The sequence below is a fragment of the Zonotrichia albicollis genome, chromosome 1 (genome assembly GCF_047830755.1).
Source record: "Zonotrichia albicollis isolate bZonAlb1 chromosome 1, bZonAlb1.hap1, whole genome shotgun sequence".
NCBI lineage: Eukaryota > Metazoa > Chordata > Aves > Passeriformes > Passerellidae > Zonotrichia > Zonotrichia albicollis.
This window is the reverse complement of record NC_133819.1, coordinates 122,671,551-122,699,538: the sequence shown is the minus strand read 5'-3', so window position 1 is coordinate 122,699,538 and position 27,988 is coordinate 122,671,551. Positions and strand designations below refer to the sequence as shown.

The 27,988-nt window shown below is 37.4% G+C and overlaps 1 protein-coding gene across 1 annotated transcript; it reads left to right on the top strand.

The window, feature by feature from the left end:
* Position 1: 1 nt before the first annotated feature.
* On the top strand, positions 2–27,988 carry LOC102061528 (ATPase family AAA domain-containing protein 2-like). Its single transcript, XM_074550924.1, has 21 exons — positions 2–230; positions 9,905–10,004; positions 10,907–11,015; positions 11,196–11,311; positions 12,551–12,725; positions 13,339–13,427; positions 13,775–13,934; positions 15,124–15,214; positions 15,628–15,942; positions 16,549–16,654; positions 17,124–17,304; positions 18,747–18,932; positions 20,154–20,289; positions 20,433–20,629; positions 21,831–21,990; positions 22,390–22,524; positions 22,577–22,660; positions 23,207–23,497; positions 24,200–24,321; positions 26,352–26,480; positions 27,950–27,988. The coding sequence occupies exons 1-21, from the start codon at positions 2–4 to the stop codon at positions 27,986–27,988; spliced, it is 3,150 nt and encodes a 1,049-aa protein (XP_074407025.1).

Here is a 27,988-nt window from a genome sequence, read left to right as displayed (position 1 = left end):
CATGAGGAGCGGCGGCTCTCAGAGCTGCGGTGTTCCGCGCTTCCTGGAAGAGCAAAAGTCGAAACGTGGATGTTTTCTTGCATGTCTGATCCGAAGGGCTTCTCTTAGCGCGTCTTCGTATGGGCTCTGGAGAGAGGAGGCTGTGGGAGGGAGGGGAGGGAGCGGGGACAGACCAGAGCCTGGAAAAACTGAAAAGTGGGAGCTTCGACTTGGCAACGAAGCCGTGGATGGTATGTGGAGAGCGACGGTATTAGTTTGAGTGTGTTTATCTGACAAGTCAACTGTTTGTAGATGTTAAAATGTAAAACCCAGGGAGGAAGAAGGTGGTCTGCAAAGGGCTGAATTCAGGGCAAGTGCTGAAGGGCAGAAGAGTTTTCCTCTCAGAGATGTGGAGGTTTCTATCTCAGAGATGTTCTAGGTCTGGTGAAAGGCTTTGATTTGAGCTTTATTTCACTCCATGGAGGAGCAGGGTGGTGTCAGAGAGCAGGAGGTATCAGGTGATGGGCCTTCAACTCCTTTGACTTCTGTGCTCACACTAAATTACACCCACAGCAATCTTGCTGTGGCATTAATACATTGAGGTCAAAGAGACAAGAAGACACATAATTTAACTTAAAAGAATCTTCTCTTTGGACAGCTGTATTAATAGAGTGCAAGACTTAGGTTTGCACTTTGGAAGAGATTGTGATAACTTCTTAATGCTGATAATGTCAGGAATGAAAATTCTTAGTGTTTGACACAAACCAGGTGGACATAAAAAATGAGATTATTATGTATTAATGTTTAATTGAGTAGATTTTTATAAGTTTTGTAGTAAAAACTGGTAGGAAGGTGGATCAAATTACCTGATAAACAACAGCAGGATCAGTTTGCTGAGTGTAAGCCCTGCTCAGTACTAGCAAGATCATCTTTGTTATCATCTCTGTGTCCAACACAAATCCAAAACACAGCTCCTCACCAAGCCATTGTGGAGAAAATTAACTCTGGCCCAGCCAAAAGCAGCACAACACCCAGCCCCGAGTGTCCTTGAGGAGTCCCTAATATGTGGACAAATGGATTTCAGGTACTATCCCAGGCCTATCTCTTCCCCTTGACAGTAGAGGGAGCCTGAAGTATTTTAGAAAAGATGCCTATCTTGTAGGTGTTTTGAGGTCAGATGACTCTTGTGCTGGGTGAGCTTGCAGCAGCATGAGAAAAGGTACTCTAGTGTGGCAGAAAACATGTTTTTATTCCTATGAATGAGGTAGAAACCCACAGTTGTTCAGTTTAATTCCTAAACCAGTTTTTCTTTCTCTTGCAGGTGTTTCTACCAGTTTTGTCTGTGATGGTGGCAATGTATTTCTTCCCAGATTTGGCTCCTGTAGCCTCATCTCCAAACCTGCAACATGTTTACACTTTCCTCTTTATGCTGGGAAGTCTTGTTATTTATCTGCCGTTTATACATATTAAATTGCACTTTGCATTTCTTGATAAAATTACAAGCTGCTTAGAGTTCCTGCTAGAAAACTCTCCTGCTGATGGGTCTGCCAAGGGCAAATGTGAATAGTGTTTAGTCCCAGTATAACTAAGAGCCAACAGAAGATTTTGTTTAACTGAGAGTATAAAAGGTACAAGTTACATGTGATACACTGGTGTGCATGTATGTGTGCATATGCATATATTAGATGTAAATGAATGTACATGTATTGCATACCTATATACATAAATAAATATATATTTATGAAAGTATAGGCATTAGCATAGGGAGTTAGTATGTATATTTGTCTCTGTGGATACATTAATGTAAATCCATAGCGATTTAATAAGCGCAAGGAGTCTCACCTAAACTTGTACAATCTGTAAAATGCTCTCTCTTGCTCCTGGACACAGTTAAAATAAGAAATAAGACTAAATTACAACACAAATAACTACCACTATTATCATATAATAAATGAGTAAATACATGCTGAGGAGCATAATTATGTAAATATACTTTTGGTCTCCAGACTCAATCAATCTGGATTATTCTTGGTTCGTAGTTGCTCATTTATTAGAACTTCCATTTTAAAAGCCTTTAGTCTTCTCTTAATTTGCTAAATTTTTTTTGTTTGAAATTATTTTTTAATAAGAATCTTTAAGGTAGATCATAAAATTGACAGATCTTTTTTAATCCCTGAAAACATTGCATTTTAGCATTTTAGCTATTTTAGAACAACACATACAAATTCATGATGAAATCTTACAATATATTCTTCAATTTCTTTTTGGTTACTTTACTCTTCATTTTCTTTTAGGTGTTATTGGGAAGTAGGAGGCCCCTTTCCTCCCATTTTTATTTTGTTTATGAAAGTAAAATAAATTATTTTTTCTTTGGATAAATGGTCCATATTAATTTCATACAGTATTTAATCTTAAGAGCAAAGAACCATTGCACAAGAAACATCACATACTTAGGTGATTAATATATTAATATGTGCTGTTATTTTTATGAATGCAATAGAATTACATGTGTAAAGCAGTTTTTCAAATTTGTCAATGAAAGCTCAGCAATACAACCAGTAGATGGCCCCAGCCTGACATCTCCCTTGCACAGTGGTGCTCTGGTTTGCTGGATGGGTGGGAAATGTTCTTGCTAGATTACTCAGTGCACCGATGTATGAAAAATAGGGATCAGAATCATGGATAAAGACTTTATCCATAGCTGCCCAAATCATAGGGTACCCTTCTATAAAGCTGGGAACCAACTGAATGTTAAACTGAACATTTAAGGAGATTTGACTTAACACAAATGAAAAGAAGTGCGTGAAGAAAGTGCCTTTTCTCTCAAGTGGTAATACGCACAGAATGAAAATTTGAATTAAAATTTAGAACATTTAGAATGCTGTAGGGAGTAAATTTTGTGCAAGTGAGAAGCTGAGCTGGAGATTGGGTCCCGCTGAAAGCAAGACAAGAATCAATCTCTAATTTCATTCTATATTGCTATTGGAAAAAACATTTCTCTTGCTATTTAAATTTAAAAAATCACAGGACTCAATGAAGTTTTCCAGCAGTAATATTTTAAGAATTGAATCCTACTGAGTAATAAAAGGAAGGAAGGATTTTACTGTGACCAAAGCACCAACCAGGGATCTATAAATTCAGGTAGTGCCTGGCATGCCACAGATTTTCAACTAATCTTTATAAAATAATTTATTTAAACCCATATTTTAATATGGAAATAAAAGTAAAATTTACAGGGAACAAAAAGTGTATGTGACAATAATATTGTGGTGTAGACCAGATGGTTAGAAAAAGCAAGCATCGGAGGAAAGTTGTTTAGTTGGATGTGTAATTTCTTGTATCTTGTTCATACACTAATTCCATGAATTGTTGAGTACTAGTGGATACATTTGTCAGGGTGTGTTTGGGTAACTGGAACATGTATCTATCTGGTAAAGATACAAACTTTGAATTTAGAGATTTAGCAGACTCAACATATCAGGGAACTAGAAAGTCCCAATAAAATGTAATATGAAATAAAGTGCATTCGTGTATCCATTCATACCATGTTTTAGATGGAAACAAAGGAAGTCTAGCCAGAATTATTCACTGACTTTGGATGCCTTGGACCTGGTATTTCATAGAAATTCATAACCATAGGCTACCTATAGTCCTCTAGAATCAAGTTCCAAGAATACTAAAAGAAGAAAGAAGGACAAGTTCTCTCAGTAAGTTTGGTTTAGATGAAGAACAGGTATCCTAAAGCTCGACTTCTGACTGTGGATAGCTGCAATTCCTTTATGATCTGAAGTCTATGAAATGTTAAATTACAACAACCCAAGCTGGGTGGATTTAAGATAAGTATAGAAAATGAAGAAGACAAAATTAATAACAATTTAAAAAAATTATGATTTAAATTATTCCAGTATGGTTTTGGATTTTATAGAGAAAGAGAAGTTTGAATGTCTCTGGGCAGTACTCAAATTCCTTAATCTGACAACTGTTCTGCAAATGTTACCTTATTCACTATATCAAATACTTCTACAGCAAATGAGGGATTGGCTACCTCTCATTTAGCATCTTCTTCACCACAAACTGTTCACTTATTGCCAGATATAAATGAAGCGGGGATCTTCTGAAAGAAACCCTCTCATCAAATGACCTGAAAAGGTATTCATACAGCTGAGAAGAATTAACATTATAAAAGCAATCTCAGATGTTTCTGATCTGAATGAGTCACTGATGTTCTCTTAATGTGGCCTTTCTTTTGCATGAATTTTTTTTGAATGTGAAATCACAAAGAAGCAAATACAGAATTAAATTTATAATGATTTCTTATTGTTGCTGGATCATTACAGATTTCAAAACACTAATTGTGAAGAACACAATTCAATATTTTAACAAATATTAATGACTGAAGGCTAGGACAATTCAATATTTTGATATTACAGCTTGTTTCAGTGGCACTGGTGGGTCTCAGCTGCTTTCCTACTTGAACGTGCCTCTGAAAATACTATAAAGAAATGTGACTGTTCTAGTTCTAGAATACATCAGACATTAGTTTAAATTTTTAATTCATTTTTTACCTGTGACTTAATAATTCTTTTAATTCATACTTGCATATTTCAAAAGTTCAACCACACAACAAATACAGATAAAATGTGGGGTTTTTTTTCAATATTGTACTGGCCCAGTTTGACATGTAATCTCCCTTTTTTTGTTTTTTTGTTTCCTATCACAATATTTGTGTATATATCTGCATTACCTTTCTTTTATTCTTTATCTCCTTAAAAACACAGCTTTAATAAAGAAATTATTATCAGTTCTATTTTTTAAAATTACTTGTAGTTCTCCATCATGCTAACTCCATGTGTGTTGACTGCTTTACAAATAAAACCCCACAGAATAGAAGAAAAAAAAAATCCGTGGAAAAATAATGGGAAATAATGGAACATTTAATATGAAACTAATCAATAAATAATTAAAAGTGAATAGCAGATTTAATGCAAATTCATTTGTGTTTATGCAAAGTAATCTGTATTGGGTCTGGCTTAGGTAGAGTTCATTTTCCCAGAGCAGCCCTCGCAGTGCTGTGCTCTGTGTTGGAGGCTGGAAAGGTACTGATAACACACCTGTGCTTTGGCTACTGCTGAGCTGCACAAACTTCAGCTTTTCTTTCTTTCTTTCGTAAATGGCCTTATCTCCAGCTACTAGTTGTTCCCCATCTTATTTTTGGTGTCCTGTCACCCAGGGCTTGGTGGCTTGGTGGGCATGTGGCTTCAACCCAAGGTCAATTCTATTGTATATAGAATATAATTCTATCAAACCATCTTTACATTATATTTTCTGTAATACTGGTTGCTTAAAGGATGAAGAAAATTTGGATTAGAGGATTTAGAGGTCTGTTGAAGCTGTAGACTTTGACAAAGTTTTACATCACTATAAATCAGTCTATTTTGTTTTGCAGTCCTAGAACAAAGTAAGTTGGGTTTTTTTCATCATGCAGAGCTACTGAAATGAGCCTTACTAGCAAGCCTTTGTGCTGGGCATACTACTGGCTAGGGACTTTCTTTGGATGGCCGAAGATGTTTTTATTCCTGGCAGCAAGTGGTAAATGCATACATTGGTTGGGCTGAGACCTCCCTATGTGCCACTATGTATATGGTAAGTCTTTATTGTGAAGGTGGCAGGGTTGTCCAGAGAACCTGTGGTTGCCCCACCTGTGGAAGTGTTAAGGCCAGGCTGAATGGGGCTGGGAGCAACCTGGCCTAGAGGAAGGTGTCCCTGTCCCTGGCAGGGGTGTTGAACTAGATGGTCACTAAAGGTCCCTTCTTACCCATACCCTTCTATGGTTCTGTGACTGCCAAGTGTTGGGCATCAGGAGCCAGCCACTAAAGTCCCACCAGGGACTTGGGGGTTGGGCATGATCAAGCTTGGAACTTTGGGGGGGCACTGCCAAGCAACCTGACAAACATTCCATAAACGTTCCACTGCACTTGCTCAGGTAGTGTGTCCTGCTTGCGGCTTCTCTTAAGGTTTACAATTCACAGACTGTGCACAGGAGGATGTATTTGTCAGGTGCTTTATGTGTAAAGATTTTGGACACAGTCAATGGTTAAATTGGCCACCAGTGCCTTCCTTTTGGTATTACCAGTTGTAGAGAGATCTTTGCACCAGAGCATCTTTTATATGTGGGCTGGTTTCTTGAGAACTGATATGACCACTTCATGCCTAGACTTTCAGTAGATATTACCTCACCCTCTAAATTTAACTTCTTGGCACCAGAATTGGCTTCATGTTTAATTAACTTTTCTTTCAGGCTTGCAAATAGTGTCTTGTTAGGAAATGTCAGAAAGTTGGATACAGGCAAAGTGAAGCAGTCCTACATTTCTGCTTGTGTGTCTGTGACTTGGTTCTCTTTGCTCAAATTGAAGCCCAAATTGACATTGTTTTCGGAAAGGTTTTCAAAGTATATAAACAGGGACATATTATTTTTTTCTAGTGTGCATATTCATGGAAAATCAGCATGAGACCTTAACTCCAGTTAAAAGAAGACTAAGGAACCTGTTGTCTGAGGATGGCTGTGAACTAAAATTCACTTAATGCTATCATGCTGAGCAACTTAAGTGCTGTGAAAAACTGCCACAATTTCTTTTTGTTATCTTCATATGATCTTCAGAATTCTTTTTTTCCCTACTAGATGATATTCTTTTTGTACTGTGTTTAGCAAGAGGGGAAAATTAACTGAAAACAATTTATGTTTGCAAATCCTCTCTATGAAAGACTGAATATTTTACCTATTTTTTAAGTAGTGTTGAAAAACTTGGTGAAGTGTTGATGACTCTTGCTTTATGCACACTATATTAAAATATGGTGCTAACTACTTGTGTTGTTTTCAGTGGGGTTTTTGTGCTCACCTGTCTGTGCTCTTACATGTCAACTTTGTATCTTAGTACTGCAGAGGCAATCTTACAAAAAAAAGGGATGATGTGGAAAAGACACCTAGACAGCAAAGAGATTGTGGGTGTTCCACTACACAAAAGCAGATACCAAAATAATTTACTATTTTTCTATATGAATGGTATTTCATGTAAAGGAATTGCTTACTTTAATTTTAATTTAGCTGAAAACTTTTTCCAAAGTTCAGTGTTCTCTGATTATAATTTAACATCTTACTATTACAGTCATGCCACAGCTACGTTCTAAGGGGGAGGAAATACCTTCTTTAGAAGACAAGAAAGAGTAGTGAAATGCTGAAACATATACTATGCTTGCTGAATTGCCTTATGATATTTGAATGGATAAATAAAACCCCCAGCTTTTTACAAATAGCTGTCTCAGGGCTTGGGGTTTCATTTAAATCTTACTAAAAAGTGAATTTACTGGTACCTGCTTTATCTGTGTTTGTTCTTGTGCCAGTTTGTTCTTGCCTGCAAATTCAAGTTGTCCCCTGTACCAAGCAGAACTCATGTTAAAATTATAGACACTGATCAATATTATTTCCTTGTCTTGGTTTTGCTCTGTTAAATCAAGGTATTCCACTGTCTGCTTGAATACCAGGAACTTTGTTTTCTAAACACATCCATATCCTGATTTCATGGTTAGTTTTGGTCAGATATGAATTGCTTTGCAGTTTGTTTCAACCAGAATTTACCATAGTACTTTCTAAATCATCTCGCAAATGCCAGTATGATTTTTTTTTTCTGCTAAGAATTGCTTTGTCCTGGGTTTTACCACACTCTTAGATAATTAACCTGTGACTTATTGATACAGCCAGTTTTGTATCTGGCCAAGTGTTTAAGTCTCACATCTACTAAACCCTATTTTAGAGTAGAAATCCTTGTTATTAATCCTGGGTTCCTGAGTGGTGTTCCTATTCCCTCTTGCTGTGTGTTAGTTTAATCTTTTGTATGTATGGAGTGCCTTGAAACTGATACTATAAAGGCACCAGATATGCTCACAGGTTTTGTGCATGTTTGTGTGATTTTTCCTGTTTCTTTTAATTAGGAAAGTCTACATATGGAAACAACTGGTAAAGAAACAACTGACAATCCAGGTAGCATTGTAAGCTACTTCTGTTCTAAATTTCCTTGACTTTACCCCAGCCAAAAGCTTTTTCTTAAACATTTGAGATGGACTGAATTACTGGGATTTTTTCATGTATTAAAAATCTGCGTTGCTCTTGACCTTACAAGCCATAGCCACAGATTCCAGGGCTGTACTGGAAAAGAGCTCATAGGTATTCAGACAAAAATATTCTCAGTGTTTTTCCAAAAGAAGCGCATGATAAAAGGCTGTGGACAGGAGGGACTACCTGTAGTGTAGGGCATTTTGAATATATCATTATTTGCAACAGTACTTAAAGAGTTTAATGTTGTGTGCAGTAATTTCATCATAAGGAAGTGAATCAAGAAGAAAAAAGCTTTGCTTTGTTGAGTGCTATCAAGATACATCGGAAAGTACATTTTAGCCACAGTTTTTCTGAAGAGCTAATTTCTTGCATGGAAGCAAGATTTTTTGAATGAAAATACATGCATATTCTCAACTTTAAATTTCTTACCTTCATTCTGCCAGCACCTTTTCTAAAATGTCTTTATCCTGTGTACATGCTATTAATTTTTAATTTTTTGGATCCTTATTGTTTTCCAGTAAAAATATGACCTATGTAGCCTTGAAAAAATAGTAATTAAAGAGACTTTATATTCTTACTGAAGTATTTTACCGTTCTCATTAAAAATCAGGTGTGTGTTTTTTCACTTCTATTGTGCATTGATTAACCCCTGCCTGCCTTGAAACTTCTCCTGAACTTAGAGATGGGTGATACACATGCTGTCTTCTGCCTCTTTGACTATTGTGCTTTATCTTAAACTTGTTTGTGACATTATTCTAAATTCTTTGCTTTCAACAGCACCTAGAAGATGTGAGACAGATTCTTCAGTCCAATCTTCATCTGTCTCAGGGAGAGATTCATGCAAAGGGAACAAAAGGTTTGTGTATGGTTAAGTAATAGTTTTTCTGTCTCAATAATGCTGACTCAATAATGCTTTCAAGGGGTTTTGGACCGGTGGCAAATAAGATAATTATTATTACTGTGGTAGTCTAAGAGTATAAAGAAAACAAACTGGCAGTGGCAGGCCATTCTTTTTACTAGCCATCAGATCTTATTTGGGAATGCAGTATTTATGGTCATTGATAAGGTGATGATGAGGGTTGTGGCTAAGATTGTGTAACTGAAGTTAATTTGTTGGGTAACTGAAGCCAGAATCTCCCTCTGAAAACCTTAGACTATTTAATCTTGAGAGATGAAAGTTATTTTCTTAAAACCAAAGACAATTTAGTTAGAGGGACAGCCTGCATGGAAGTTTTAATGGATTTTTTTTTAAATCACTCAAACGCTGATTCTGATGTCTCTTTGGAATCAGTTCATGTTTCTGTTATGAAACTATCCTTAAACCAGAAAAATATTAAATGAAAATCTAATTTATGAATTGCAGTATTAATAACAAAGGAGTGTCAGATCATTCAAACAGAGCACGGAGAGTGCCTTCCCTTGTAGATAGGAGAACTTTGTTTAGTATCATTGAAAGCAGACAATTATGGAAGGAAGGGGTTTTGAAGTCAAGTTTTTAAATAAGTTTAAAATGTTGATGTTTCACAGAGTGGCTACATAATGCTTAGTGAAACTCGATTTGTGTGACTGAGAGAGAGACTGGATAAAAGGAGTAACTTGATTAAGAAATTTCTTTGCACGCTAGTGATACATTTTACCTTCCTAAGAAAAATCAAATATTGCTGTCACAAGGAAAATCACATAATGTACTTTGAAATAAGATAAAATTTCCAATGATTTGAAAACTTTGTATATTTCAAAGTAAACGCTGAGCTAGTGTTCACTTAAATTTTGGTATTACTTGGAGTGCATTTTAATTTTTTACTTGTTTGAATGTTTCCAGACAGAGATATGGAGTCCTCAGCAGTGATTCCTTTTCCTCTTCTGATGATGATGAGGATTTTGAAATACAGAAGAAGAAGAGAAATTTAAGGAGGTTAATGAAATTAGTGAATAGGGGAGAGAGGAGTGTACCTGGGAGGACTTTGCGTATGCCTAATTATGAAGTGTTGCTATCTTTATCTTGTACCTTTTCAAAATTATCATACCTGTTGGTATTGACAACTGTAATTGGAGTCTCTTAAACTGGATTTTTAGGATTGACTTTTAATAAGAAATTTAATTTCCAGGTGGGGATGGGAGGAAACGTAGAGATACACATGTTGATGTATTTTCTTGATGTAAAACTTCATTGCTGCTGTGTTTTGCTGTTGTTGTTTCAAAGCGAAAACCACTATAAGAGAAAATAGGGGAAATAGAAATTGTTACTTAACAAATGTTCTTGGAATATTAATTTAATAACAGTCTAACAAATGGATTTTCAGGCTGACATCTTTCAGATGTATATTTTCTGGCACACACATTCCAAAGTCCTCAGGAAAGCCCAGAGTTGTGGGCAGCCTTTATAATGTTAACACCCACTGAAATAAGTGTTACTGGGCTGTAACTAAAGGTAAAAACTAAAACTATTTGAAAGATGTCAGTGCGTTTGGGAAGGGGAGGAATTCTTCCATCATAATAATCGTGGCCAGTCCATGGTCTCCACATATGGAATAATTGTTCTAAGCTTGAATTTCTATATGTGCTGTGTTAACTGGCTTGGATATTCATAAGTGGTAATGTTAAAATAATTAACTCAGTTTAATGTCTGGAGAGACCGTTTTCCTTTATCTACTCATAGCCATTATATGTAAAACACTGGAATGAGTATTTACCTATTTAGGAAGTTCATGCTGATTTATAAGGTCTTCTGCATGCACTTGCTGACTTAAGAAAATCAAAAATCTTCTATCTGCATTGTAAGTTGGAAAGCACCTTTTTTTCCTCAGTTCAAATCAGATCTCTTCTGGTCAGCTTTCAGAAGTGTGCCTCAACAGGAGTTGACAAGGATACCATGAAAACTGGAGGAAGTCTGGCTGACATGGAACAAATGCAAATAGATGGTTCAGTAAGTATTTTTGATTCATTGTGGCAGTGAGACATTTGCAGTATTTATGAAAGCTTCTAGTAATGGTCCATCTATAACTTCCTTGAGTTTTCTCTCAAGCAATCCAGCTTCTCATGGAACCTTATCAAGGCTGCACCTTTCCTTCACATATAAAATGTGTTCTGTTGACTTCATCTTTAGGTACAGTTTGATGGCGTGGGTGGTCTTTCTGACCACATTTCATCTTTAAAAGAGATGGTCATTTTTCCATTGCTTTATCCCGAAATCTTTGAGAGATTGAAAATTGAACCTCCAAGGTAACAGACACTGTTTAAAACTCTTAAGTTCTAATTAATGTATTTTCAGGAGAATTAAGCGGGGGCATCAATATGTTTTCATGCTTCCAAATTCTCAGTGGTTGATTTTTTTTTCAACAGTAGTAAAACGTAATTTAAAAAAAAAATTTGGTAGAATCCAGTGTATATGTTGGCCCAAAGATTTACTGCAGGGTGAGGCCAACCTATCAAAGTGTCTTGCCTTTCAAAGGCAGAGTTGGGGATTTTTTCTTTATAGCTCTAAATGGAAGTGGACTTGATTGGTTTGTAAGCAGGGAGTACTTTCTACTCAAAGTCAAATGTTTGTTTAGTGAAAGTCCACTTGTCTCTGCCACCAACTCTTTTTTTTTCAAGTTCTCAAGTATCACTTTTGCAACTGATAGGATATGCAGCTAGAAACTTGCAGTATTTGTTGTACTTGAGCTAAAATAAGAATGTGTCCTCTTTTTGCAGAGCTAAGTGGCTTCTGTGTTAAAAAAAAAATACCAGTGTTTTACTTGTTAGCTTTATACATTCTTGGTCAACAAAACTCAGTCATGGCATATTGAATTAGGACCTAAAATCCTTTGCCTTCAGTAACCTAAAAAGTATTTCAAAATAGAAAGAAAATATTTCTGTGCTTTGCTTCTTCATTAATTGAAATTCTTTTTTGAAGCAGCAATGCTTTTCTAGTTGAGGTAAATGAAGAAATGCAGAATATCTTTCCAGCTTTAGAATACTTTTTCCTTTATCACCAGCAAAGGGAAGCCAATTCCAGTAACTCAAAGCTTTTCAAAGGGGAATAAAATGTTTTACTGTAAAACCTTGACTTATTTGAAAAAAAAAAAAGAATATGGAGCGCATAATTGAAAAATGAACCGATGATTCCTAAGTTAGCCTAGTCTCAGATTCTGCATTGGAAGTTTGTTCTTGTTTGGTTCCAGCCACCCCTGCTGGATTGCCAGAAGTTTTGAGAGTGGCCTTTTAGGATGCTGCAAGCTTTTATCAAGGTTTTATATTTCCTCATTATCCTCTTTACTGATTTTTTTGCTGCCTTGGAGAATTGTGCAGGAACATTTTTGACTTTTCTTATACTTCAGCAATTACTGCAATCTTCTGCGTGAGGTGTTTTATTTAGGAGAGCAGAGTTATGTGTTTTAAGGATGGGGTTTGTAATAGGTGCTTTTCCATGATGTTTTTTTCTTATGTGACTTTTAAAAATTTTTTTTTATTTAATTGCAGAGGCTGTCTATTCTATGGTCCACCGGGGACAGGAAAGACACTGCTTGCTCGTGCACTTGCTAATGAATGCAGTCAAGGTGACATGAGAGTGACATTTTTTATGAGAAAAGGTGCTGAGTGCCTGAGTAAATGGATAGGAGAATCTGAACGACAGCTTCGTACATTATTTGAGGAGGTAAGGTTCAAATTTGGCATGTGTTCTGTCTGAGTTGGAAATAAATTTCTATGTTCTACTTGTTTTGTCAGCTCTTTTCACTGAAATGAGATTGTCACTGTTTCCTTTTTCAGTGAAGTTTTAGGGGTTGAAATCTTCCTATGTATTGGGAAAGATTAGTAAAGGAAATAATAAAATCCTGCAAAGCACCACCACTACCACCCCCCTCTCCCCCAAAACAACAAACCCAACAGCCTCCCAAAAAGTCACAAAAAATGTTTCAAGAAGTAAGATGTGGTGGCTTAAGATCAGAGGGAAAGAGATGCAGGCTGAAAGCAGGGTCATTTAAACTGATAACACAGAGTTGCTTCCAGAACCTCTAACTTTGCTAAGTCCTGTCTCTGTTCTTGTGGTTGCCAGTAAAAACTACTGATGTGGTTTGTTTCTTGTCACCGAGTCTCCTTGAGTCAATGGAGGCTGCTGTCTTCTGTTACTCATTCCACTTTACTCTGTTAGCTCAGTTAAGAGAGTCTGAAAAATTTAGTTGCCTTTCCAACCATGATGTTTTTCATGCATTTTCTCTTTCAAATAGGGCTGTTTTCCTGATGTCAATATTCCTGTGTTTTCATTGTAGGCCTACCAGATGCGACCTTCAATTATTTTCTTTGACGAGATTGATGCTCTGGCTCCTGTACGGTCCAGTAAACAAGACCAAATTCATAGGTAGGATATGTTTTGTATCTACATAGAAGCTGCTTTATATTTTTGAAAAAGAGATGGCAACTTATTTAACTTCAAGTGTCACATTCATTTTTCCTAAAAATTAGTAATTCCATGCAAATGAATCTCAGAGATTTTTAAACAGTAATTGAAAACAGTTTGCTGAGCTTGATATCAGCAAAAGGTCTGTGTTACCTTCCCTGTATTTTATTACTACTTAAAATGAGTCTTTTTCTAAACAGCATCTCATCAGTAAAAACTTGTCCTTTTTGAGTGATCATTGGACAAGGTTATGTGTAACTGAAGAAAATTTACTAAGCTGGTGAATGAAAACCATATTTTTCTGTTAGCTCTATTGTGGGGACACTTCTGGCACTTATGGATGGCTTAGCCAGCAGAGGAGAGGTTGTGGTGATAGGAGCCACCAACAGACTGGATTCTATAGATCCTGCTTTGCGAAGACCTGGGCGCTTTGAACGAGAATTCCGCTTCAGTTTGCCAAACAAAGAGGTCAGAACTTCAAATCAACCTTGCGCTTCTGTGGCAAAGTCCATCTTCATGACAAATTCCTGTAATAAGGCAGCATTGTGCTGCAGTGCAAGTCTCCATCTGTAGTGTACAGTTTGGACAAAGCTATAGGGAGACAAAAAGGGATATTGGAGAAATTGCATTGTAGTGTACAGGACAGACCTGGCACTGAGTATATATGATTAGGGTGATTTCAACAAGTAGTTGGTTCTCTACTTAGTTTTGGTTTCTCTGTGACTGGTGAAGAAAATGGGATGCTGATAGTAACTGAAATGTTTAAGAATGGGTATATTAATTAGTTTTAAACTACCCCTCTAGCATCTTGAAATCAAAAGAAAGGGTGAGAGAATGCCTCCTTCGTAGCAAAAACTTTGATCAAGGCTGATGCTAGAGCTAATTAAATATGTTGGGATCTTACTGGAAGTTATTGACAGGGACTTGGACAAAGATGTGAAGGATACTGCACAGGTGCAGGGCTTGGGAAGCGTCTAGTTCAATGGCAATAGTTAAGTAATATAAAAATGGGTAAAATAAAAAGATTGAAAGGCGGGAGATAGCATGCAAAACTGGTGACCTCTTTTTTGTGTTTTCTCACTGGCTGTCTCTGATATTTCTTATCACTTCTTGGAAAAAGGACAAAAAGGCTTATTGGATTAAAAACTAGTAAAAGTGCACAAATATTTTTCTCCAGCTTTCATTGGCTTTCAGGAAGAGGAGATGAGGTGCCATTAAAAAGATCTAATGCATGATTCTCTACTGTGATAGAGTTCTAGAAATCTGCCATAATTAATCTGTGTGCTAAAAGTTTCATGAAATTTTACTTAATTTGAGAGAATTTTCTTTGATGAAAACACTGCAAATAAAGATTTTACAATGATTTTTTTCTTTGGAATCATTGGGTGTCACACATGAGAAAACTCACTTTTATGGTACATGTAAATGCCTTTTACTTTACTGCAGCCCCCAGCAAGAGTTTAATGTAACAAGTTCAGAATTCTTAAATTTCCTGCTTGAAGAAGCAGACAGTGTATTAATAATTGACCTTTAAAATACTAAAAGGTTTAGCAGATAAGAAAAGCATTTGTATTGGTATGAGGGATTTTGTGGGTTTGTGTTGTCATTGTTCCTTTAAAAGAAAACTTAAAGCAAACTAAAATGCAACTGTTTCCAGGCAAGAAAAGAAATTTTCAAAATTCACACACGAGACTGGAAGCCGAAGCCATCGGACCACTTACTTGAAGAGCTGGCTGAAGAATGTGTTGGTGAGCTTGAAAACTGTGGGTCGCCACATGTGGCTTGAGTCCTGGGGAACCTGAGCTTGTAGCAGGCAGCACTCGAGCTCTTGTACCTTGTGGCAGAGGGAGGCAGTGAGGAGACACTTGGCATGGGAGCAAATTTCAATTTTCTTTTTGTCTCTCAGAACATTGAATGGGTTTGTGACATCTTTCCCAGGAACAAAGTTTTGAGCAGCAGGCTGCTGCCTAAGTGCAGGATATTAGGCTGTGAGGCATGTAACAGAACTTTTCTGTGGTGCAGCTACTCTTTAAATTGTCTCTTAGCCTGGTAATTTTTGGCTGCATAAAAAGTCTTTCAGTGTTGCCCTTTAGAAGTATTGGCCTAGAATTCTGTTTTGTCTGAGACTGGCATAACATTTGATTCCTGTTTTGTTTATTAGGATACTGTGGTGCTGATATTAAAGCCTTATGTGCCGAAACTGGTCTCTGTGCTTTGCGGCATCGCTATCCTCAGCTATACGAAAGCAGACAGAGACTGCAGATAAACATGGATTCAATTAAAATAAAAGCAAATGATTTTTCCATGGCCATGCAGAAGACTGTTCCAGCTTCACGGAGGGCTGTGCCTTCCCCTGGGCAAGCACTATCAGCTATTTCAAAGCCACTGTTAGAAGACACCCTGGAAAGGATTTTACAAACCTTGCAGAGAGTATTTCCCCATGCTGAGCTTGCACTAAAGAAGGACCAACAGCAAGGTAGAACATCTACATCCACTTGTTTTAAAACCTTCCAGAACAAAAGCTTGCGATCTGGGCAATCAACATACACAAATGTACTCAGATGTACTAGCAGCACAATTTTATAATTTGTGTGTGCCCAGTGCTGGGTGGGAGCTGTGAGTGACATGCAAAAGCAGTCAAGAACTACACATTCTCTGTTGGAGACCCTGTTTCTGACAGGAGCTAACATCACATTTATTGCTTGCGGAGAGGAATCTAAGCTTTAAATTATTACCAACTCTTTTCAAATAAATGTTTAAAGCAGGAGAAATGTTTTTCAAGTGTCTGGGAGCTACATAAGTTGTTCCTAACCATCTTTATTCTAAGGAGAAAAACTCACAAGTTTTTGTCAACAGAGAGATAATACCTGATGCAAATCATGGGACATAGGACACCTTTGTAGAGACTTGTGCATTGTCTTTTGATTTGTGGTAGAATGAACTCCTCAGGAAATAGCATTCAAAGGATGAAATACAAGAGAAGTGGTTTTCAGCACCGATTTTGAAGGTGTATTAATGCAAGACAGAGATGGACTATGCAGGAAAGTTAACAACCATCTCCTCTCTTTAAATCCTATTTTAGGAAATTATGTGATTGATAGTGATGAGGAATCACCATCAATCTCTGAAGAAAAGCAGACTCATAAAACATGTGATCACAAGAAGGCAGAATTCCTCACTTTCAGCAGGTACGTTTGTCCCTGTTATGGCTCTGTTTTTAAGACAGCTGAGTGTGTAAACTGTTTGGTGTGAGGGATGCTAGATGAAGGAGCTGAGTGTGTGTGGGGTGATCAATATTTGCCAGACATAAGTGTGAAGGTTCAGCTGGTTACTCCTGTTCTGAGTACATTGCCCTGACCCATCAAACTGAACTGTTGTGTGCGTATTTGGCTGGACAGTCCCACTCTGGGATTTAAGAGCTGTTTTAACCCAGCCAAAAGAGTAGCAGATCTGCTGGGGACTGGCAGGATTTCTAGCAGAGGCAAAGTACCAGTTTATGAGAAAGTAGGCCTTGGTAGTTTTCCTGTTCATAGGCCAGCTTATTATTTTGTGGAACAGGGAGAGTATTTACAAAACAAAGTGCATAGGAAAAAATTTTAATGTCTATTTTCCTATTCATCACTCAGTTTTAAACTTGTTTTCTACTTATTGCTGTAGAAATCCTCGTGACCAACCAACATCTTACAGGCCACGCTTCTTACTAATTGAAGAGCCAGGATCTGGGCAAGCTTCTGATTTGGCAGCTGCAGTAATACATTCCCTGGAAAAGTTTCCAATTTATTCACTAGATACACCAACTTTGTTTGCTAGCACATTACCAGATGAAACATGTGTACAGGTAGCTTTTTTTCTTGTTAGTCACATAGGATTAGTGTATAAACTAGTGAAGTAAGCAAAAGTCATTTTCAATATAAGTGGCCTGATTTAAACATGCTGTTTTGTTTACTTTTGTCTGAAAATCCACTTTTCCGATAGAATGACACCACGTAAGGATTTTATACATAGCCATGTTATCCATTTGAAATGTAACAGGGAAAACATTACTAGAAGCTCAGGAAGATGGGAATTGCTGCTAATAAACCTCTCTTTGTGGCAAGAAATCCTGCTGGTCTCATGGGGGATTTAGAAAGTTGGTTTTGCTCCTTCTTAAGAGTCTGTGCTACCAGTAGATGGCTCTGCATCGACCTGACAGCATGTCAATGTACATTCTGTAGCCTCTTTTTTAATTGTTTGTAGGGCAGCCAAGGTTTTGAGGCAAAGAATTTTTTTCTTTGTTTGGAGTTTTTTACATATGCAGCTTTTAATGCTGCAGTACATGCAGCAAAAGTGTTAAAATTCATGGAATACTTAGATTTGTATGGTATTGAGTTTTCATTAACTAGGAAAAGGAAATGTAAACAATTTAGTGCTGTTTTGCTTTTTTACTTTTGGGCAGTAAATCCACTTTCTTTTTTGGCATCACTGTGTTAAAATATTGTTATCTCTAGTAGCAGCATTTCAGAGCTGTACAAGTTAGATCAGACACATTATGTGACTGGATACTCATTTGTCACATAGGAGGAGCAAGTCTTTTTCAGATTGTTAATCTGAAGTGGTGCATGGAGAAGTTTGTTGTGTGAAAGGACTGTTCCATTTCCCTCATGCAGTAGATGTGAGTTGTTTTCTGTGATTGAGGTGCCATCTGTAGGCAGTGGCTTGTGTTTTTTCTAAGCCCACGTTTGGTAATGAGAGGCAGTGAGTGATTTAGCTCTTCAGACAGTCTAAGGACTGGTCACCTCTCATAAAATGTGCTTGAAGTTATGAATTATAGCCAGGCACTTTGTACTGTGTTAGCTCTCATCTTTTCACATACACCTTTGTTTTTTCAGCCTGTGTTCCAGTCTGAATTGGGTGTGTGTCCCTTCTGAACTGAAAATTATGTAGCTGCAGTTGTGTAGTGATTTCTCCAGGCAAATACATCTTGCTGAAGAGTTAGCTTTGGGTTTTTTTAGGCACACTACTACACTGAGTGAGGAGTTCTTAGGCTCTTTAGAGTTATTTTATACCTAAGTAGTTTTGAAATCAGGCAGAGATTCAAATCTGTTACTCTGCATAAAAATGTCCATATTGGAGTCAAAGTGCAAATTTTACCTGATTATTAAGGAGTCATTTATCAATTTGTCTTCACATCTTGTGTTTACACTTCTTATTTCATAAGGTAGTTTGACTGATATCTACTTATTTAGTAGTCTGTTGTATGTGGTGGAGTTCTTTTATCCAAAAAACCTTTCATTTTACTAGTTGATGAGAGAAGCTCAGAGATCAGCACCGAGTATCATATATGTCCCACAAATCCCTTCATGGTGGGACACTATTGGAACTACGCTGAGATCTGTTTTTACAACACTACTGCAGAACATCCCAAGGTTTACTCCAGTTTTATTCCTTGCAACATCTAATGTACAACTGAGAGATCTCCCAGAAGAGGTATTACAGCCAATACTTTTCTTCCTTTGTTACTCAATTCCTTGGTAATTTATAATTCCTGAAGCATTAGAGTTACATGCCTCTCTTAAGCAAATTCGTAGCTGTTACTCAAGCTTCCAAACCCAGCCCCTTAAAACTTGCTTAGACAAAACAGTGCTGAAAGCATTTGCCTAATATTTTCTGAGTAAAAATTGACTTTGATCCAGCTTTTTCTCCCTTCTCACATACTCAAGATTATTAGACAGATGTATGGACTTGCTTCCAACAATGGTTTTGGTGGTTTCAAGGTGGTTAGCTGTGTCCTTAGTGAAGAGTGTGGTGCTTGAAAAGTAGCTAGGAAAGAAAGACTGTTTTTCTGAAAAGATTTTTACTGAAAAGTCAGATATATTTTTGCTGGAAAAATACAGAGGTCACAGTGTTATTGATGGAATGTAATTTCAAATGTAAGCTTATTAAAAAAATTGCTTCCTTCATAGAGGTGAGAACTCAACATATTAGAAAGCTAAGTTTCAGTTTCTGTTTAAGCAACTTGGAAATCAATTTTTAGGTGTATTCTTTAACAAAATTCCTCAAGAAGACATGCTAAGCCTTGTAGACATGTGAGACTGCCCATTAAAGGAAGGTGTTCAAAATGTGAATGTGTTGCTCAGATTATATTGTCTGAGTAACAGAAGTTTTCATACTGTTAATAACTGCCTTCTAAAATAAAGATTGAAATCCCTTCCGTAATTTTTGGTAGTAGAAATAGAAAAATGGAATACAACTTGGAAGTACTTAAATTGAGACACTTCATTTAAATTAATTGAAAATAAAACCAGAGAAAGCCCAATCACCTTACTAAAAAGCCAGCACTTTTCCTCTGAGCCTTGCCATTTTCCCTCTGTAGCTGCCATAAAGATTCAAGCCAAAGGACAGCAAGGCACATAAATGGAAAATAAGCAGCCTTGGGGATGGTAAATCCCCAATCACTCCTTTCTCAGTTGTTTATCATTCAGTTTCTTCATGGAGTTTAAAATCTAGAATGTGATCCTTAGAAAAGGCACTTGAAATTGCCATGCTATAAAAACCTAGTCTTTTAAGGCCACAAAGATAACTGTCAATTTATAGTCTGTCCAGATAAGTATTCAGTTTAATTCAGAGAGGTACTAATTTTTTTGGAAGAGGATATAAGAAGTGTGCATGGCCTTGTATAACTGAAGTATATTTTTTCTTCATGATTAGATAAAAGCATTGTTTAATAATGAATATGAAGAAGTTTTCAGAATCCCGCGTCCGACCTGTGCTGAGAGAAGACGTTTTTTTGAGGACTTAGTTATGAAGCAAGCTGCTCAACCTCCTGCATTAAAAACCAACACAAGTGAGGAGGATACTCTACATATAATACTTTGTTAACTCTATGTTAACAGTTAATACAGTATTTGCTTGGTGATCATTTTCTATTAATGAATGTGCTTGTATATGAGTACCATCAACTAACTACAACTTTCTGATTCAATTCAGCTTGCCAGCCTTTGGAAGTGCTGCCTGTAGCACCACCACCTAAGCCTCGAAAGCTGACAGAGGAAGAAATAAGACAGTTGGAAGAGCAGGAAGAGGATACATTGCGTGAACTCAGGATTTACTTAAGAGATGTGGCTCAAAGACTTGTCATTGACAAACGTTTCAAAGTATTTACAAAGCCCATTGTCTCAGAGGAGGTTAGTATTGACTTATAATGCCATTATAACTGTGTGTATTCATAATTCCTCTGTGTTTATGTTTCTTGGTGTTCTTGTGCTCTTTCTAGGAAGGTTTATCTTTCATGTTAGGACCATACTATTCTGATTTTCCAAGAAGAAAGAAGTGAATTTTGCTTTTACTTGACTCCTTGAGACTCTCAAATGTTTATTATTTGTGTATTCACTGAAAGTCCTATGTTCTTTCTAAAAGGTCTTTAAAACTTTAGAATATTTCACTTAGAAGGGATCTACAAGGAAGGTCTAGTACAAGTGCCAGTTACACCAAATACCGACACAATTTGCCCATGGAAAGGTTTGGATACATAGGTATGTTACAGCACTAAAAAGCTGAGGGATCACTTTATATTTATAAAAATACCTAAAGAGCTGCTTTAATAAAGTCTAAAGCTCTTTGATTAAATAGTTTCTGTGAGAACAGAAGCAACAGTTTGTCAAATGAATTTTCAGATACTATTCCAGTTTCATCTGTGGTTTTTCTCAGTACATAATCAACCATGAGGGCTGTTGTTTTTCTTGCTCCCATACACTTCCCATTGAATTTATTGAATAAGTCTCTGCCGGGGCATGTACTTCAAAGTCAGTTGTAGTTTTAAGATAGCTGTGCATTTCAGCAAAGTCCCATTCGTCTAAGCATCCACTCACTTTTCTTTTTCTTTCCTTTAGTTTCCAAGGTGTGAATAACCTATAAACATATAGATCATCTAAAGTAGTCATTAGGCTCCTTTTAAGCTCTAAGTAAAGGAATTGACATTTCTGGGTCCAGTTATCTCATTCTAGAGTAGATGCTTAGGACAGGTGCTTCAAAGGTGCAAATCCTGCAGTTTTTTTCTTGCTGCCAACAACAAAGAGAATCCAAGATGACATTACTGAGAAAGGTTTCTCTGCTGTGATTTTCTAAAAGGAAGTGAAATGCATCCTGCCAGTTCCCCTCTCTGCTCCACACATGCTTCTGACCACCCTGCTTCTTTTTTCCCCCTCTCCTGGTTTGTCTCTTCAAAGGCACCTGAAATACCTTTTCTGTTTTCAAGAAGCTGGTTATTTTCTGCATCTTTGAGGGTGTTATAAATATTTGGGTCTTTTATGAAGTCCTTTATTTGACTTTATGAAAGTCATTAATTTTTGTAGCTTAAATCTCAGAGCATGCATATTTAATTTGTAGGCACCCAATTACAGGGACACCATTAAACAGCCCATGGACCTCTTGACAGTTCTCTCCAAGATTGACATGCACCAGTACTTAACAGCAAGAGATTTTCTAAAGGACATCGATCTAATCTGTAGCAATGCTTTAGAGTACAAACCAAATAAAGGGCCTGCAGGTATGGGTGTATTTTTATGCCTAATTTGGAAAAATTTCAGATGTATAAATTGATTGATTTTGTCTGTGGAAATTTAGTAATTCCACAGTGGATATGGTATCAGATAAATTTAAAGAACCCCATTAGACAATTTTAAACAACCCCAGACAGCATTTCTTGCCAGGTTGTAAATGTTTTAGTATTAAATATATTGTTTGGGTATGGAATTGTGATAGATATGTTCATTGATAAGTAGTGCTTTTTCTTAAATAATAACTTTTCTGGTTTTATGCTGAAAATACAGACTGAGATAATCTTTCCGAACCTGCACATGAAAAAAAAAAAGTCATTTTAATTAACCAAAATAAAGAGTTTCATTGACTGGTAGAAAATGCTCAGTTCTGGCTGTAAAAATTTCAGATCATTTCCTGAGGCACAAAGCTTGTACTTTGAGTGATACTGCATATTCCATAGTGAGGAATGAAATGGATGAAGGTTTTGAGCAACGCTGCCAAAAAATTAAAGACTCTCGTAAGGAAAGAGGTATGTTTTTTGATGCTCAGGATTTTACGACTTGTCTCATGCTTTGTAACCAGCCATACAAGACCCAGTTCTTTGCACTGCGGGTGTAAGAAAGCAAACCCAAAGTGTAATGAGAAATGGAAGATGCCCACAGCACCTGTGGACACCGGTACCTCCTGCTCTAATGGCTAGTTGCATTTTATTCAGTCTTTTTTGGAGAAGTTGCTAAAGTCACTGCTACCTTCTCTGTTCCTGTGGCCTAAAAGCAGGTTCCTGTGATGCTTGGTTCTTCACACCAGAGGCATTGCATTTTTCATTGTACTGCTTCAAATTGTGGGGCAAATCCTGAGGTCATTCATTCAGTATGGTTCTGAAATTAATTGCACTGGCTGCATGGCATTGTAAGAGCCTGGCCTTGATGTCACAACTGATATTTAATGGCACCTACATCTTGAAGTTCAAAACATTGTCTGTGTCTGTTTTGAATATTTAACTAGTTTTCAGATACATGAAACTGTTTTTCCCTATCCTGCCTGTAATATATCTAATAGAGAACTGATCTCGTTAACTTGCAACCTTTTCTCTAGACACACGTAGGGAGATGGTACTGAAGCTCCTGTGGTTATTTTCCTTGCAAGATGCTGCTGCTGCATTTTGAAGAAAGAACTGCTTTGGGAATGTTTTGGATTACCTTTTTTTTGGTATTTCTTTGTAGATAAGTCAAAAAGAAAATGCAAAATGAAGGAAGACTCTTCAAGTGTCTCAGTAAAGAAGGAGAATGTTCAGTTTGTATCCTCCCAGGACAGTCCCATTGAAGAACATGAAAATGTACTTCAAGGACAACAGAAAAATGTGACAGAAAATGAAAGTGTGAGAGTGACCCTTGTGGCTAAATCCCCTGCTGGAGAAAAGAGTGTCATGCTTCCTGAATGTTCAGACCTAAGAGAGGAGAGTGAAATGCCAGATTGCCAAATAGCCAGAACTGTTGAAGATGCAGGTTCAAGTGGTAAGTGAAAGGTCAAACAGGTAATTTAGCTCCTTTTTGTTGTTGAGGAGGGTTACACTATTTATTAGGTTTTAGCCTTCTTGAATTTCATTCTGTTACTTCTTTTGTGTCTCTCTCAAATCAACACACAGTGTTCCTTGCATAATGATGTTTCTCCTGTAGTTACATTGGCTACAGCCATGGTTTTTTACAGTGGCTGTTTTTTTTTTTTTTTGATTCTACATTTTTTTTCAAATGCTACCGAATTGTACAAGTTTCTTCCCAATGATAAGCAGTCTAAGTGTAAACTGTACAGCTGTACTTAAAAGAGTGTGGACCCAGAGAACCCTGTGGAATAGAAGAATTATGTCCTAATATTTGGAATGTAAGATGTGTTTCCTAACCTAAAATATTACTTTTTTAGACCATATTTGGTTTTTTTAACTTCAGGTTTACTGTGCAGTGCAGGAGTGGCAGCATGAATATTTTTTCTTAGTTTTACCATGCCTTTTTTCCCCTAGTGCTTTTTTTCATGTCTGAGTTCCTAGTTTTTATTGAGCAGCGCTAGAAGGATAGAAGTCAAGCATTTCTCTGTAAAAAAAAATGGATAACAATTCTGTCTCTGTTACTGCAGAGGGCTAGTCTTTTCCAGGTACAGGATAATTCACTGATACTGTATTACAGATAAAGAAATCTTGATTTCAAAAATGTGTGTAATTCCAGATTCACAAGTACATCATACAACTTGTGTGGGACATTCTCAAGTGGATGAGCAACTGCAAGTATGTGGAGAAGCAAAGAAAATTCACACACAGGGAGTGTCTGTGGATTACTCTGAACTTAGAGTAAGTCTAATTTCAATTTTGTTGATACTAAAGTAGCATGCTTTCTTGCTACCTGTATGGTTGTCAATTAAGTCACTTGTTAACCAATGCCAATTCAAACAATGAGAGGGATATATAGCTTGTGAAATAATTCAGCCTGTAATGACTGTTGTTTCCAGAGCTGGTGTTGGTGGCTGCTTTTGCTTTTGGTGAACTGAATTTTAGGAGACTGTTCTCTTCCTAATTTTCAATGTAAAAATATTTGTTAAGTTTTAAGTTAGCTCACTGTCAACCTGCTACTGCTGTTGGCTAGCAGTTTTTATGATGGACTGGGGAGATGGGTATTTTGGTTTGCTGTTTGCATGCTTTCATTAATTAGGACCTGGAAAAGTACCTTGATTTTTAGCAGTGATGACTTTAAACCTGAAATTTGGAGGTTGATCAAAAGATCGTCTTGGATAAAGTACTAATATCTGCTTTTCTCAAATGCTTTCAAAATTCAGTGTTAGAATTTTACATCCATACAGTTACACGTTTTTTCTAGTCCCCTGTAGGATAGAAGTTGTTATCCTAAGGTATAGTCAGGGAAAGGATCAAACGTGGGCCTAGCTGCAGATGGAAGAGGAGGTTCCTTTGCATGAACTGGAGAGGGTAGAAGAATGACCTGCCCTCCAGGTGATATAGCCACAAGAAAAATTCAGGAAACTACTAGGTTGAATTTCTGGAGGTCAGTCAAAGCAGAGGAAGCTGCTGTTTACCTGCCACGATGAGAGGGAGTATTACTTGGTTGTTTCCCTTGTGCAGGGAGAAAGTTCCTTTGGTAAAAGGGCTCACCAGCATAATTTCTATCACATTTTTAAGTGTTGATCTGAACTGTAGAGGTTGAATTAACTTTCCAAGGTGGCTTCCAAAGGAAGCAAATTTCAGGGGGTTGTGTTGTTCATGACTGCTTGTATATTAAAAAAGCTACATGGTTTTTTCTAGAATCAGGATGCTAATGGCATGTAATCTGAATTTACTGCCTACTGACTGGAGAAGTGGTAGGGTAGATGTTTCTGCTGTTTCTGCTCATGTTACTGATGTTTCTGCTCATATGTGTTTCAGCTGTGAGGAGAGGGCTACAGCCATGAAACACATATTTTAGAAGTCTTGTTTCCATAACATGGGTGTCACTGGAACTCATTGCTTGTAGCAGAGAGCCCCTCCAAAATGGATCTGCTTGGTTTTGTACGGGGTTTTTATTTAGTTGATTTTATTTGTTTTCTTGGGGGGTTCCTTTGGATGTGTGTTCACTTATTTGCTTCATGTTAGGTGTAGAACTCAAATCTTGTGATAGCTGACATAAGGGAGGCTGAGTCTGATGGCAAGCAGGTGTGAGGCTATAATATTTTTGTTTGGTGTGGCTGCTCTCTTCAGATACATCTATACAGCCTCCCACAACACACAGCTACTGAACAGCCCCAGCAGTGCTGCTGCTAGCTTGTTAGTGTTGCTTTCCCCAGATTACCACGTTCATGTCTTTGGTAACACAAGGAACTGTGTGAGAGATTGGTAATTTCTTACAGACTGCTGTGCTAGTTCATCGAAGGGTAGGAGCTGACTGATGTTAGTCACAGCACTGATTCAGCTAATGGAGGAGAGGTGAGCACCTAAAGATGCTTGTTTCCACCTGGCACAGCTCTGTCTGGGAGATCTGTAGGCTTGTTTCTAAAAACACATTTTCTAGGGCCCTGTATTGCATTTGTAATGAAATGCAACCATGACTTCCCTGAGGCAGCTCCTCAGTGACAAAGTGGATCGTGCCATTCCCCACTGTTCTAGAAGTAGTTGGATCACAGTTATGATAACTGATGTCATATAGTGATGAGTAAGAAAATCCTGTCTGAAATGTAAGCTTTTTCTCTGACATGTGGAATATTAATTTGCTTCCTCCAATTAAATCTTAAAGATACTTAATCAGTTTTCTGAAGTGCCACTTCTATTTAACAATGTAAGAAAATAGGATGTATCTTGTGCAACTCTGAATTGCAATTTCCATTTTTTTGCTTCAGCGAGTGCTGGATTTGGTCATTGTGGCAACTGAGAATGTCAGTATATCTCGCATGGAAAGACTCTATGCTCTTCTTAGTCAGTGCATTTACCGACATCGGGAGGACGATGACAAAACTGAGTTAGTGAAGGTAAATTTTTTGTCTTGTAGCCCTTTGTGTCACGTGCTATTGTACATGTGTGTGTGTGTGTGTGTGTGTGTGTTGTGTATGTGTGTGGGTGCACTGTGAACATCATGCTTATTCAGCATTACTCTGTACAGCTCACTTGCCTGTCTCTCAAGGCTTTCATTTCAGCCTGGAAGACATTTATTCATATTGCAAAGCCTTTGTTGTATGTAGCATAATTTTTGACAGTTTCAGCAGGAAAAGGCTTGAAGGCAGAGTCCACCCACTCAGGGCTCTCAAACCATTTAACCTCAGTCTGTCAATAGTCTTCTCCAGAAGCCTTTCAGGGGTGGGAGATTGTAAAAGGAGGGTGCATTTCTCAGTGTGTCACTTCCTCTTTCTCCCCTTGGAGGCAGGCACATGTGGTAATGCTTGTATAGTAGTAATTCAATTCTTGAAAAGAAATTAAGGATAAAGCATAACAAGAACTTGAGACATTTTTCTAGTCTCACCAGACTTTATTTTTAACTAGCATGGCCCAAACATCTTTAATTTGACAAATGCGGAGTTTTCTGCCTATGATAGTTTGCTAATGAGTCAAATTCTCTAGTCTTTCCCTCTATGAGAGGATTTCTGAGTTGTCAGAACTAGGCAGAAATCTTCCACAGGCACCCATGGTCCCAGTTGGACATTTTCAGTTCATTAAGATAGGTTGGATATTCAGTCCTCAGCTTCAAGGCTTTTGAATCCCTTTGTCTTTCAGATGCTTGTGCCTGAGAATAGATGAAATTTGTTATGCCTCTCAGTCTGCCTTAAAAAAATGAGCAAGCCTGTTCTCTTTGGCCCTAGCCATCTTAATCTCTTCTTCCACAACTGATAGTTAGAACAGACTCTGTTCTGATTGTGCAGGCCAGTCCTGAAAAATGCACCCACCCTTTTCTCATCTAGCATAATGATGTGGTGTGGTGTGAAAAGGGAACTGTTTGTGTTATCTCAGTGCTTTTGAGCTTTTGTGACTGGACTTGATTTTTTGATTTGTTTTCTACTTCTATCTTAACCAAAAAACACCTCCTCTTCAGAGTACCTTGCATGAACTGATCAGGGGCAACCTTTGCTGAATATGAAGAGAGAGACTTTAATAAGCACTTAATCAGAGTGCAGAAACAAACAGTTCCAGCTTTTAGTTGTGGTTCTTTGGGAACTGCTGCTTTTCTCATTGTTGAAACCATCACTGATAAAGATCCATAGTCCCATAATACAGATTCCTCCAGTCTCTCTAGCCTGCTCTGTATTTTGGGTGCCTAATGATTTGTTTGAAGCTAACAGGTCTAGAAAGATGTTAGCACATGTATTGGCTAAACATGTATTGGTTAAACATTACTAATAATTTTAAATATCAACGAGACTCTTGATTCTTTTGATGAAGAAGCAAACAAGGTTCTCTTGCTTGCATTCACACTGTGACTCCTGATTTGTCTCTTTTTTCTTGTTAGGCAATGGTGAAAGAAATTGCAATGTTAAGTTATCTGTGA